General features: G+C 38.7%; 1 protein-coding gene across 1 annotated transcript in view; it reads right to left on the bottom strand.

The window, feature by feature from the left end:
- The window catches only part of SORCS2 (sortilin related VPS10 domain containing receptor 2), a 550,592-nt gene continuing 540,428 nt past the window's right edge, over positions 4,772-14,935 (bottom strand). Inside the window, exon 28 of the mRNA XM_021395917.1 lies at positions 4,772-14,865. Within this exon, the coding sequence (XP_021251592.1) occupies positions 14,842-14,865 (24 nt within the window). The 3' untranslated portion in view covers positions 4,772-14,841. The remainder of the gene's footprint in view (positions 14,866-14,935) is intronic.

Here is a 14,935-nt window from a genome sequence, read left to right as displayed (position 1 = left end):
AGGATGGTCAGCATATGTAAAACATGTCATGGTGGTATAAGTAATAAGAATAGTGTTGCAGCTTGACACAGCTTTTTGTCCAGTGAGTCAAGGCCTATAACTCTTCACTACCCTTTACAATTAAAAAGCCTTCCACCTCAAAAGCAAAGCACATTGTTAATATTTCCTTAGATAAAGTAAGAATGTTTATAGAAAAGATATAGTGGACAAGTTATATATATATGATTTATAAGTATATATATAAAATATAATATTTGTCATAGAAATTATGAAATCACAGAATCATCAAGGTTGGAAAAGACCAATAAGAAGATCATTTAGTCCAACTCCAACCAATCCCCACCGTGCCCACTAAACCGTGATCCCCAGTGGCACATCTGCACGTTTCCTGAACACCTCCACAAACAGTGACTGCGCTGCTTCCCTGGGCAGTGTTCTCATTATGAGATGAAATTCTTCCTAATATCCAACATGAACCTCCCCTAGTACTGCAACTGAAGGCCATTACCTCTCATGCTGTCACTAGTTACCTGGGAGAAGAGAGAGGCCAACCTCTTATTGTAGTATAATAACATCTAAACAAAACTTAGAAAATAACGTTACTTAAGCTCATGACCTAAAAATGCCTTATGAAAGAATGTTGTGGGTTTTTTTTAAACTACATTTAATTTTTTGTCTACCCAGTTGCAGACCAAAGGCATTCAATGATATGAAAGACCTCACCAACGCCCAGCCTACCCCACTGAGGCACCCAAATTATAAGCAGTGCAGTGCTTTAGTGTTAGATTCTTTATTTTTCCTTCCCCGCTTCCTCCCTCCTCATTTATTTTTTAATTGTCATCTGAGATTTGAATGCCATCAGTTATCTCACTACAGTGTTCAGCACAGGGCTTTATAAAGAAGGGCTCCTTTTTAGAGAAAGGATGGTGGCAAAGGTGGCACATTTTTCTAAAAGAGAGGAGAAAGATCAGAAAATGGAGACTTTTACAACGGTACTGGGCAAAGAGACAGCATAAAAAAGTAAAGAATTAGTAGGCAAACTGAGAAATCACTGCACTGGGAGCAGAGTCAACACGGCTTTTATACTGGGAAGTCATTAAGTGCTAAGAAGCTCTTCAAAAGCATCCAGGAAAATAACCTCTTCTGCTTGGATTTTTCAGTCTGCCTTTGACAAAGTCCATCACTATAGAAACTTAAATAGCTACTAGAGAAAAGGAGAAGGTCTGATAGGATAAGTACCTGGTTGATAGAAAAAAGAAAGCGTATGAATTCTTTTTTCCTGGTGGCCCTGAGCATTGAGATCCCAGTGGGCTGGGGGCATTCTGAGACTTGTGCATATCAGAATATTCAGAAATAACTGAAAAAAAATAGAAGTGAGAAGGAAAGTTTGCTGTTACTAACTAAACTAAAATCCAGCTACAAGGATTTGCAGAAACATCACCAGTGATTAAAATGTCAGAAGAAGTTCAATGTAGGTAAACATAGAAAGTGTTGCCGATGGTAAGAAAAGAAAAACAATTCTCCCCAAAATAATCTAGACAATTATGAGTGCTGACGTAGCCCTGACTATACTGAAAAATGATCATGGAGTTGTAATAGTCAGGTCCAAGAAAATATCCGTGTATTGCATAGTAGCAATAATATTAGTAATAACAAAACAACTAGCAAATACCCTGTGGTCTAAAATGCAGCAAGTATTTCTAGACCCTGCCCGATCAGGACATATGCAATGTCACAATGTACAGTCTCAGCAACAAAACCTCCTGGGCTGTAATGATACAAGTCATGCCCCCATGATGAAGGTAATGCTACAACTGCTGTGCACAAGACCTTGCACAAGCAAGTGGTAAAAGAAGAACACTTGCCTACCATCTGTGACACCTCCATTGTCTGCTTTAGGACCCATAAAACATTACCTAAGGTCTGGCTGGGCACTGTGTGTCCTAGATCAACTCATGCTGGTGATGGCACAAGAGCAAGAAAGAGAACTAAAAAATAGTGATTGTAAAAAGAAATACAAAGGGGAAGAAAGATAAAGGGTTCTCATTGTGAAGAAAGAAATCTGGAGAGGAAAGAATATGTTAAAATGTCATAAAAATCTGCAGCAGAAAGAGAACGTGACTAGGGAATGAAACAGTCCCTCTCACTAAAAGTACATGCTCAGAGGGTACCAAAATTAATGAAGCAGGTTCAAAACAACTGCTCCGAGGTACTTTCACTCAGCATAATTCAGATGTAGAACTCGCTGCCACAACGTTGTGGATGCTAAAAGCTTATGCAAACCCATAACAATAAAGAAAATTCATAGTGGAGAGGAATGATGTAAGGTTATTAACGACCAAGCTCCAATTCTGCAGCAGGGACGTCCAGCCTGACAGTGAATGGATGCTGGAAGTGCACACTTACTGGGTAAGTATCACTGTATGCTTCCTCCTCTTCCCCTGCCATATTCCTCCTGATAAATGAGTCTGGTTTACTCTCATAAAAGACTATTTAATTTTTCCTACCACTAGTTACAGAAGCATTCTTTCCTATAAAATGACGTATCCTTTTCAATTTGATTTTTTAATGCTACTATCTGTCTTAGGATTAAGACAATGCATTGTCACTACTTCAGAATATACTGGATAATTGAAATAATTAAATTACATCGAGGACATTCCTCTTCAATATTCTATCCTGATGACAAGGAAATAATTTTCCTATTAGACGTTGCTTCACTCTGTAGAATTATAGCTACACGGTCCCAAGTTGAACATAAGTGAAAAGCTCCATTGCTGGTTTCATTATGAGTTTTGCAATAGACTGATAATGGCTGTCACTGCATTATTGATTGGAATTACTACTTCTTAAACTAGTTTTTTTTCACATGTACTGCTAATTTTTTTTGGAGGTCAGCTTGTGGTAAGATGCTATAATAATGAGGAAGAATCCATTTATCATGTTAAAAATATACTGAGCACCATTTTGCTTCAGCTTTTGAAAACGGTGCGGGTCAGAGAACAGTAACATTTTCACCACAACAGCTGGATTCATATGAAAGCAAACTATCTTTCAAGGCATAAATCACTAGAAGAAAAAAAAATGGAAAGGAAATCAGTCTCTTAATGGAAAACAGGAAAAAATATTGGCTGATGTTTATGACTCAGAAGTTTTATTTCAGAGACATAATTTATGATGAAGTTGAAACCAGTTAGACTTCAAAATAACATAGTAATTAATATGGCTTTGAGGAGGACAGCATAGAAAACAGAAGTGAGGTGATTATTCTTTGTTCCATGGAAATTGGTTCCTGAAATAAAGCAGTCCTTTAGTTTAAATGATGGCAGGTTTCAGGAGGTGTCTCATTTACAGGAGCAGCTTGTCCCTGCCTGTTCTTGATGCTGCCCTCCAACCCAGGAGCTTTCCTCTGGAAGAGCTAATGGAACACCACTGAAAATAAGAGAGTTTAGGATTTCTTTTGTTTTTTTTTTTTATTTACATCAGAGCACTGAATTTGGGAAATGAAATGCAGTCATTTGAGGTTCAACAGGCTGCATCCTTAGGGATAAATTGAAACTTAAAGTCTCAGCTAACCACAATAGTAGAGAAATTGAAACAGCAGTCAGCAAAATGTCCTCAAGCTGAGCTGCACAAGTAGGGAAAGCCTCAAGCTCATTTCTGAACCCAGCCTTAAATTCAACAGGATGTGCCATGGGGTAGGATCCCATACCCCATCCTGCACAGCTCCTCTAGGGCAGGGCATTCAGCCTAAGAAAATTAAACTTACATGTTGAATTTTTTTTTCCTTTTGGTTGTCCTTTGGTTTTTATTTTACCAGCTTCAGTATTTCACTGGGAGAGCCAATCTGCACAGCAGCAAACACCTATCAGCAAATCCAAAATTGTATTCCAGAAGTAAATCTGAGCCAAATCCATAGCAGACTTTGAAATAGAAAATAATTTCCATATTGCAGGTGTGCACAGCATATTCTGGCCTTAGAAATCCAATGACCTCAGCAAAGACAGCTCTGGCCAGGAGAGCACTTGGAGAGCTGGGGCCCAATACACACAGCTGAACTCAAGGACAGGCTTGGGTTTGCAGCTCACTGTATTTTGTAAGGAGGATGCATCTTCTACACTGCACATGCAGCTCTTCAGGAAGAGAGTGGGGTAAAGAAAACACCATAAGTAATAAAGAAATTGACTAAGTAGCATCATAGAATCTTTAAAGTTGGAGAAGACCACTAAGATCATTTAGTCCAATCATCAACCTATCACCACCGTGCCCACTAAACCATGTCCCAAAATAAAGAAATGGAATAAATAAGGAACAAGAAGTGCGTGAAGAAGTCAATGAAAATGTAAAATACTGGAATAAAGGCACAGGATGGGCAGAACATACAGAGCTTTGTTCTGTGTACGGTTGTTTATTGCAGGGAGATCAAGGTTAAAACCTGCTGAATTACTTCATTCTTCAGCTAGACAGAAACGTTCAGCCCTCGATTCAGTGCAGTGCTAGGAGAACACATTTTATTTTGTAACTGCAAGGTTCCCCTCTCACCACACAGTGTCACCCTCACACCAGTCGTGCCGCAGCTCAACTCCACTGCTAGGGAAAAAAGCAAAAAGAAGTCGTGCTCTGATGTGCAGAAGGGTGGAGCTTTGCTGTAGGCATGCTGCTAATGACTGACAAACCCAAACACACACAAACTCTGAGGAGTGGTGAAACCATTTCCCCTCCCATAAGATGCTTCACAAGAAAAAAAAAAAACAAAAACGAAAGCAACAAATAGTTTAGAATCAATTTTTATTTAAGAAAAACCTGTAGTGCAGGTTCTCAGGACAAATGCATACCTTTGGATGCAGTGGAGTACACAGGTACGTATACAGTAGTCTGCCTGCTACATGTTCGGAAGCTGAAAGAGACTGTGATAAACTGTACAGCACAGTTCATCACCATCATTAAAAGTTGCCAAAACCTTGGTTGTGGACCACTAACAGATACTTGGTTATGTGTGTGCACTACATATTGCACAAGACTTTTGATTAAGCTATTAATTGTGCAATTGAATCACAGTTAAGTGTTACATTAAGCATATTCAAACATAGATTTGATTTTTTCTTCTCAAAAACAGCACGTCACTACAAAACTGCCATTAAATGTTACATATTTACAATAATATACAAATAACACTTTTCCCCGTTTATGACAATGCACCAGTTATGGATTAATCTCATTCTTCCCTTGAGTCCTGATACTGTATACAAAGAAACTTGGTCAAGGTATCCTGAAACAAAAATAGGAAAAGGCATGTACGGATTTCAGAAATACTAAAATGTGCAAAGGCAGAAGGAGAGGACTACAGCACACTGATTACCACTAAGAGCGTTTGCATGGATTGGAACGGTCCTTTTGCCAGAAATCTGGTCAGAAACACAGTGTTAAGCATTTAGGATCACAGAATCATTAAGGTTGGAAAAGACCTGTGAGATCATCTGGTCCAATCATCCACCTACCACCAATACTGCCCACTATACCATGTCCCATTTGTTGATTGTATACTGAAACTGCAGAGTAGTTGAAAAACACAGTTGTAATTAGTTTGTAGGTAAGCAGAAGATGCTCGTGCTAACCACTGGAATAAGAATTTCAGATTCGTCATGGATGAATGTCTTTCTTCTGGAACACAGTTTACCTGTTACCTTTTAGTCTGTGAATCCGCATGGCCATAAATTAGGGTCAAATTTGGCCCCACTGTACCAAACAAATGAGGCTCCACAGGAACAACAAAATGAGGATCGCTTTGTGATACTTCACAAGTAGTGTGCCAAGTTTAGTTCTTATTTTATTGGCTTTCATATCTTTGCCAAGAGCAGTAGCTCTAATTAACCTGAAGATACTGAGTTCGGTTTAATCATCCTTTTTTCCCCCTTTATTCCTATGGATAATGCCAGTATAATCTATATGGTTGATTTGTCCAAGACTGGAAGGAAAGATTCTGGACGCACATATTAGAACAGCCAGAGATGCAGCGTACATATGACAGCGTTCATCCTTTACTCTTAAAATGGAAAATTCTTCCATTCCAACTCTCCTTCTTTCTCAAATCTTTCTCCAACACCTAATCCTGGGTGAATTCATATTCCTAGCACAGATCCAGAAGTGCAGAGTTATGATCATACAATCATAGAATCGTGTGAGTTGGAAGGGACCCAAAAGGGTCATCTAGTCCAACTCCCCCGCAATGAATAGGGGCACCTACAGCATGATCAGATGCTGAGAGCACTGTCCTTGAGTGTCCACAGAGACAGGGCATCCACCACCTCTCTGGGCAGCCTCTGTCAGTGGTACTGACATGGTACTGACATGTCATATCATGACACTTGTGATGCTGTGATACTTCAATTTGGGTGAGGAAGGGCGATACAGCTCATGTCTTCTAAAACCACTTTTGTGATGTTCTGGTGTGACATTCTTTAGAACCACTTTTTGCTTTTGCAAAGAAACACATCTATGGTAAATCAAAGTAAGTGCACATAAGTGTGAAAATAAGTGGTAAATAAACCAAAGAAGGTGGAAGCACCTTATGAGCTGATCAAGCTCAGCAGCTCTTCTGAGCTGCAACTCATTGGCAAATTTTTTTTTCTTTTTTTCCCCCCAGTCACACCAAAGAAGATAAAAATGAGTAAATCCCCTTTTGACATCACACTAGCTTGCTGGCAGAACCACTATCAGGGAAAACTAACTCAGAAGAGACTGTGATGAAGAGGGGAGAATTCTTTCCTCCATGTGATTAGGTTTTCACTCCAATGCCTCCTGCCCTGCGGCAAATGTATCTCGTGCCATGCACCCATGAAGAAATAAATCATAAAGTGTCAGTGACAAATAAGGAAGGAGCTGTACTCAAATGTCTGGTGTGTACAGGAAATTTAAGAACTCTCTGTATCTAAAACTAAAATTTCTATTTACATGTTCAGTAAACTCCACTTCAGTGTCTGGCATTTACCCTCAGGAGTGCTACGCCTACTCACCAGCTCCATTCATCCTCTCTAAACTTTATAAAATCACAGGTCAAAGAGGGATTCTGGCAGATCACATTTAAGCACTATAAGTCCAAGATACATCCTTAATCCATAAAATAACTCTTCTCCCTTGCCTCCCAGCTCAGTGCCATGCTAAGGAGGAGTACCATTAGCAACTGGCCTGCATTCATCTCAGAGGTAAAGCTGCATTGGAGCGGCCTCTGAAGCACACATACATGCATTCTGGTTGCTGGGAAGCAAACTCTTTTCCACATACTGCAAATGTGATGTCACTGAGTGTCAGATCTCCCTAAATTGGTAGTGCTGATAGCTTAGTATTGTCACGTTCCTGGTGATGCAGCAATTTATACTTATAGTTTAAAGCCTCTGTATGCATATCGAAAATGCATGCTATTACAAATTTAAACAAATTCCACAGCTGAAGGAAAATATAAAATCACTCATAGCAGAATCATATAAATTGATAACTCTGCCTTTCTCCTTGTGTTTCCCTGTCCTGTGTAACCTCGTGCTCTTCTCCCTCCTGTACCTTTCTTGCACACCTTCCCCCTCTAACCTAGGTTCTACTCTACAGAAAGACCTCTGAGCTTTACAATTACATTATCTCAATCATCTCCAAGCTTCTCCAAAAGGAAGTATCTGCCAAACCTACCCAGTGACTTTTAAATTTGCAATTTATTGGACTTGAGAGAACGCCATTTGCCTCCACCTTCAGGAAAGGTTGCATACAGACTTGCCTCACCAATCCAACAAACTGCTCCCAGAAAGACTGATCCATGCTGCTCCTCTACACAGCCATAGATCCTCTTTATCTCACCCATTTTCCAGGTTCAGAAGACTTATGCAAATGTATCTCATCCTCATAACCCAGAAATGAGGCAGAAGGGGGTATTTGGGAGATTAGGGGTACAGCTGTCTGTCGGTTAAATATATTTCTTCCACTGAAGGCAGACAGTAAGATCAATATATACATGAATAAGAGAAAAAATGCTAGTTACACATTCATCGTTCCTCCAAGGAGGACAAAACCGATCCCAATCTCAGACAGAAGTACCTGCTCTCTGGGCCAAGGAGCTGGAAGAATGGCTTGAAAGGCAAAAGGGTCCCAGAAAGATTTACAAAAAAATGGAGCCAAAATTAAATGTGAAAGTATTAAAGAACTGAAAGTGCAAAAGAAGCAGGGAGAAAGGAATGCAGAGAGTCAAAGTGCAGGGAAGTAAAAAAAAATAGAGAATGGAAATTCAGACAAATTTTTCTACATAGCATCACGAAGTACTTATCAGTAAGTTCCAAGCATTAAATAATGCAGGTCTCTCCAAAGAGTTCAGCATCTCAAAAGTTAAACAACAAATACAGAGAGGAATGCATTTACTAGCAAGCAGATTCAGTAAATTGGACATTTTCCTATGTTTCTGATGACAGTCTGTAATCATCACCATTTAACTGTCCTTCTGTGAATCTGGTACATGTGAACAGGGTATTTAAAGTTCTCCTTTAGTTTTATCACTTGTGCATTGCCTTCATGCACGGTAAAGATGTTTGGGATGTACACTTCTCCTTCTGCGTAGCCCTGCCTGTCTGTAATCCATAACAAGGTGCCTGTCTCAGATGCCATGTGGATACAAGTCTGCTGTTTTTCTGTACGAGCATTTCTTTCACCACCTGAGAAAGATTTACTTCCTAAAGTGTTCTAACTTAATAAGCAAATGGTATGAATGAATACATATGTATACATATAAAGAGAAAAAGCCAGAGAAAAATGCCTTTTGATCTCCAAGATCAAAGTCAGGTTCAGGAAGAAATGAACAAAAGTAGAAAAAAGTGGGCAAAACTATCAACAAATAACACAGAAATCTAAGACACACTAAGAAATTTATTTGGAATGCCTGAACTTATTGATGATCAATATACTCATCATACCATTAAAAATATACGCAACCAAAGCATATAGTGCTGCATGTATTACTGCTGCCCAGCAAGGCTTTATGTCCACTGCATTGCAACAAATTGGCATAAAAATGCAAATTCTACAGAAACTCAGAAATCAAGTCTGGCTAATAAAGCTCACGTTTATGTAATGCTTTCAAAGTATTGCAAGGGAATAATTTTGAACTGAATTACTTGTGTTAGGGAAAGAATATACTTCTTTTCAGAATGACTACTAAATATCTTTCCTAAAAAGAAAATTCATCTAAAAGGAGAGACAAGAGTCTGCAATTAAGAATATATTTGAAGAGAGATTATTTAAAATGAGAATATTTGTACATATACCATAACAGCTCTTTGATAAGGATTTTGTTTTGTCCAGTATATTCATAGCCTATCACTGCCTACAGGGCTGTATTGGTGCACTTCAGAATGCATATTTCTAAGTCTTTCAGTATTTCTTGTCTTAAATACGGTATTCCAGAAGAATGTCATTGTTACTGGCACATAAAGAATCTGGAAATAGTAATTATGACAAGCCCAAATTTAACAAAGAGAAAGAAATAGATAAAAAGAATGTAAATATTCAGTTAAACATGGCTCCACAATTCACATTTTAAGTAATTTGCTACTCCATTTAACAGGAGGAAAATTCAAGGCCTGAATACTTAAAGAAGTAAGACCCTGCATATTAAAAACACTGAACCTAACTTGCTGTATATATATCAATTTAAGGAAAGGAAAAAAAATAAGATTTTCTGAAATATATTCTTTTATCTTCAGACATTCTGAAGTACCACTTGTGCAGATGACCAGTCTTCATTTCCGCAATGGTATGTATAATACTCTGCACTTTATGCAAAGAAAGTAGAAAAAAATTAAAAATGAGTCCACACAAAGGTTCCTGTTCAAATCTGGGATGTGTCTGATGTTGGCATGGTGAAACCCTTCTGAACTCCTGTCCACTAAGGCAGCAAAAAGAATGGGAAGAAAAATGCAGAGGTATGCCAGCTTGGAGGGCTGACTTGTGAAGGATGATTAAAAAATTAAGAGTGCATAACTTGACATTTGTCAAAGACTGCAGGGCTTCAGCTCTTAATTGCAAATGCTAACTGGGGGTCTGAGGTACTTCAAAACTTGTCACTTGATGATTATACCTGAAAGTAAGTGAAAAACATTATACGTGTAGCCATGAAAAGAATAAACACTTAAATGGCAGGCACTGGGCTAATACTGAAAGCATCTATGAAAATATAGACTTAATATTCTGAAAGCGCTCTAAGCAGACTCTAACTACTTCTAGGCACTTAAATGCTATTCTAATGCAAGTTTTAGAAAGACTTTCACAAAGAAGTGCAATTAGGCTATATGCTACTCTCATAAAGAAAAGTAGATGAAATATGCAATTGGGTCTAGAACTGTGGAAAAATCTAGGAAGGAACTTTGGGGACAGTCTGGGATACCCACGAAAGTTCTGCATCTCAAAAGAATGTATTTATAAAGGTAAATGGTTATGAATTTCTTTCTGATCATAAGCCAGAATGAAGATGTAAAAAACACAGCAGTATCAATCAACATATAAAAAGCAACTCTAAATGAAAATGATTTGGCAATGAAATAAAAAATTTTAGTCTGTTTTTTCCTCAAAAGCTTCATTAAAAAAACTTACAGCATAGTTTTATAGAAAACAAAGGAAACATCTTCAACTGAAATTGTCATTAGTGCTACTGACTTAGCAACATCATATTCAAATTTATATAACATTAAAAATTCAAAGCATATCAGAATCACTGGTTCGTCATCAAAAAGTTACTGCAAACAAATGCATGCATTTCATTTCTTAAAAATGAAAAAAAAACCCACACGTATTTATGTAAGGAGGATAGAAAACAATGCAGTTCCATTCTGCTAACCTCTATTAAAGAGGCAGCATGCAGTTACAGAGTATTCCCACTAAAGGGATTTCTCGGTGACTTAAAATGCAGATAACCAACGTAGTAATGTCACCTGAAATCTGCTTTGTACTTTGAACTGATAATGGCAAAGCACTGATTTGCCTTTGTCTGTCCAGAGGACAGTAATCTAACAAATTTGCTTTATGAGAACAAACACTTCCCTCTTCTCACTGGCCAAGGGAAGCAGAAAACTCACCAAGATTGATATAATTCAATGAGAATATCCTCACAGTGTTCAAAGAAATTGGATGCGAATTGGAGCTACAACAACATCTTGCCTCAGGCAGGCACCATCTATTTCTTCACAGTCACTTCCACCACCCTCTTTAAAGGGTATTAAAGCACACATTAGTTTATATTGCTTTTATTTTGCAGAAATTAATTTACACTGGGGGTGGATGCATGTCACTAGATGTCTCTGAGCATTTCTGAGCATATCATATGGATAGATCACCCTACAGCCATCTCAAACAACCCGCGTCAAAAGGAAAACCACTACTAACAGCTGTAAATCTTGATGGCTGTGTAAGCATGCTTCGTATCAGCACTCATCGGAGCATTCTGAAAAGTGATGGGTGTTTCTGAAATTGCAAATATGTACAATTTAAGAAGATCACAAGTTCTAAATGATGTCAACACAGTACCAATTTGGTTGTAATTGGTTTTAGTACAGTCCAGTGTCAATATTGATAGGAAGCATTGTACCCATTACTATAAGACTTTTGACCAAGTAACACTGCAGAAAAGTAAGTTTAAGATACTAGGATGCAAATTAGCAAGATAACAGCCAATGCTGCAATGCTACTGCATAACAATATGGTCCAGGAACAATTTTCAAATCAAATTACATTATTTTTATTTTTAACAGTTATGTACCTGTTTTGGATTACGGATATTTTTTACAGTTACATGTAATTGTGGTTGGTTTCAGTAGACCTTAAATAACAGCAATCATTATAAGTAAAACAAAGAAGCAAGTCTACTAATATTATTTTCTCACATTGAAGATCCTGAATAAACAGTAATTGATTTAGCCTCACAATACCCCTGTGAGGTAGGTAATTACTATCAGCTCCATTTTACAGGTGGGGAAACTGAGGCACATACAGGTTAAGCAATTTGCCCAGAGTCTGGGTACAGAATCCAGGTGTGCGACACCCATCTTCTGTTTCATAGCTATCAAATCACCCTTCCTCACTAGCTAACTTAACTGGAGCGTGTATAAATACAGCGTGTACTCATACGTGCATGCTTAGTGTTTATGCAAAGAAAGAACTCTGCTTCTGTATATGCATGTAACCAGATTTATAGAAAGGTATATATATACATATATATAAGCATTTTAAGGCATATATACATATATATATGTCATGGACATACTTCAAGAGATTCAAAACCTAACACTAGAGATAATTTTCATTTAAACCACAAATGGGAAAATAGGAATGGTATTTTCTCAGTTTCGAAATAATTCATTTTTAAAGTTATTCTTGCCACAGAACTAAAGGCTTACTTTATTATCTGTTGGATATTGCTAATACAGTTATAACAATACTGACAACTCTTTAGAAAACAGTGCTTTTAAGACATGACAAACCAACCTCACAGGAGTGCTGCATGAATCAAATTAATTAGCATTGAAAAACATTATTACAGGCACTATATTGTGCTAAGTGTTAATTAGAGTACTGTGTGGTTAAATATTCTACTCTTTTCCAAAAGACTGCTGTTATCAGAAACACAAATCACCCTGTTTTAAATGTATGAAAGTAGCTGCTGAAGAACAGATCAGATGCGTGACCTAGTTCCAGCAATGTCCTTCACTAATCAGACAACCAGTGGGAGAGCAATTCCAGTGCTTGGATCTCCATCCCATTCCTTGTCCATGAGACTAGTCCCCTACTCACTTGCTCCATGCCCCCTTCAGGTTCATTTCACTGGAACAAGCAAGCTGTTCACAATGCTATTTTACTGTCTGTTCCAGCTCATTTCCACTAGAGAAAGCATAAAAATCTAGTGAGAAGGGGAAGCCTCTGGTGCAACCAAGTTTTCAGTGCACAGCACATTCTGTATTGCACTTCTCTTTGAGAAATGCAGACTCAGTTCCATGGAACATCTTGGATTTAAGCACACGCTTGTTGAACACAACAGTTAGCTAGTGCACTGCTTCTCTCTGGGTCAGTTTGCATGGCACTCTACCACTACGTAGGCAGAAATTTTGGAAAGAATTTTGAATTTATTTTCATGAGGAGTCTGCAGTGTTTTTCAGCATCTTTAACTGTTTCATCCAGGTCCTTACATTAAGTTTCTAAACAAGATTTCTTTGTGCTTTACACATACATCCTGCAGGGTTTCTGAGAGCCCACAGTAGTGCACTGAATTATGACATCCCACTCTGCTGCATTTGACAATTGCATATGCTCCAGGATATCCATAGCTATGCAGAAGAATGACTCCAATGTATGGGGCAATTTTAAGACAGTTCTTTTGTGTCACGCCAGCATTCATTATTTACTGCTTGTTTACTCAGGCAGATGAAGCTAGCTACCTGTATGCCCTGTAAGCAAGGTGGTGTGGGAGCTTGCCACTACCATCGGTATGACATTCAGTGAGTAAAGAACTATTTATCCTCTACTGAAGGCAAAAAGTGAAGAGATTATACAGGTTTCTGAGAGAAGCACCCTACGTCATGACCTGTCCAATCTGCGTTAAGTTGGGACCACTGCTGCTGTGGGGTCCGAGTGACACCCTGTGGTGAGAGAAAGGAAACACGGACCTGATACCACTGATACTGGTTCTCCTCACGTCCTCTGGCTTGTCAGACCAACCCAAACAGAGAAGTTTGGGTATGAGTTTGCCCATCCCTGCCTCCTAGGGTGAAATCCCAAAGGAAGATGTGGGTAGAAAGGGGACAGCAGTGTCCAAAATAGAGGCTCTGACCTTCCCGGCATCTCTGACCTAACAGCAAGTCTTAAAAAAATAATCCTACAAAGACTGTGACCATGAAGACGTATTTACACTCTCAGGAAATTTAAAAAGAGACAGGCCATCAGCACGGGTTGTTACATGATAACTGCTCTGGCAGCTGTCATCATCCTAGAGGTGCTCACTCAGAAGACAAGAGGAGAGCAACTGAAATGACCGTCTGCAAGTGAAGGCACCTGGTCTGGGAAAAACTTCACGCTGGTGTGTTTATCTCATACACGAGTGGGATCGGGGAGGTACTGGTGCTGAGGGTTTGTCAGAACTTGCTACACTTAAAGAAGTGTTATCCTATAATTATGGGATAACCTATTTAGCACTTTACTTTGTTTAATTCACAGAAGGGCCTAGGCCTAAATTCATTAGATTGTCTCACACGTATTTAAGTTAAGAGCTTGTATCAACTAGGAGCACATCCAGCTCCTTGCTCGGTCCTCTCCCAGTACAGAACCACTGCTGAGTTTTGGCCTTCTGAAACAATGCCATTGAGACCAACTAGCACCTGTTCTGGTCCACTCATTGTTTAGAAATCACCTTTTCAAGCTGAAGAGTCTCATCCTTCTGCTGAATGTCTCAATTAAAAATACAATTAAAAAATTACAGTCAATCCTCCTAAAAATAAACATAGAGAACTAGAGCTTATACAGGAAAGAAAGAAGGTGGTGTTGAATGTGCCTAGGGCTACGCATTTGCTACTGTAGTTTGAGTTTGAATAACGAATTCCCAGGCCGTTAGTGAACACAAGATCCTTCTCCCCCAGTAACAGACGATGGACGCTTTTTTCCATGGGACTGTTAGGGAACCTTCTCTCCACCAGCATTTACAGCCATATTTGCAATTTTGTGACATCACCAGGGAAAAATAAAACGATACAGAGAAGAGTCTTTCGGTTTTTGCGTTCAGCTGTAAATATCAGCTAACCAGGTAACTGTGCATCTCTCTGGAGTTGATGCTCAAAACCACGCCTGAGTGATTGCCTATGAAAATAGAAGGGAAAAAAAAAGGCCAGCATTAGTGTATTTCAGGTACTTCACAATAAATCCTCTT

The sequence above is a fragment of the Numida meleagris genome, chromosome 4 (assembly GCF_002078875.1).
Source record: "Numida meleagris isolate 19003 breed g44 Domestic line chromosome 4, NumMel1.0, whole genome shotgun sequence".
Classification (NCBI taxonomy): domain Eukaryota; kingdom Metazoa; phylum Chordata; class Aves; order Galliformes; family Numididae; genus Numida; species Numida meleagris.
Note: the sequence above shows the minus strand (reverse complement) of the source record. Positions and strands in the feature narration are given on the sequence as shown.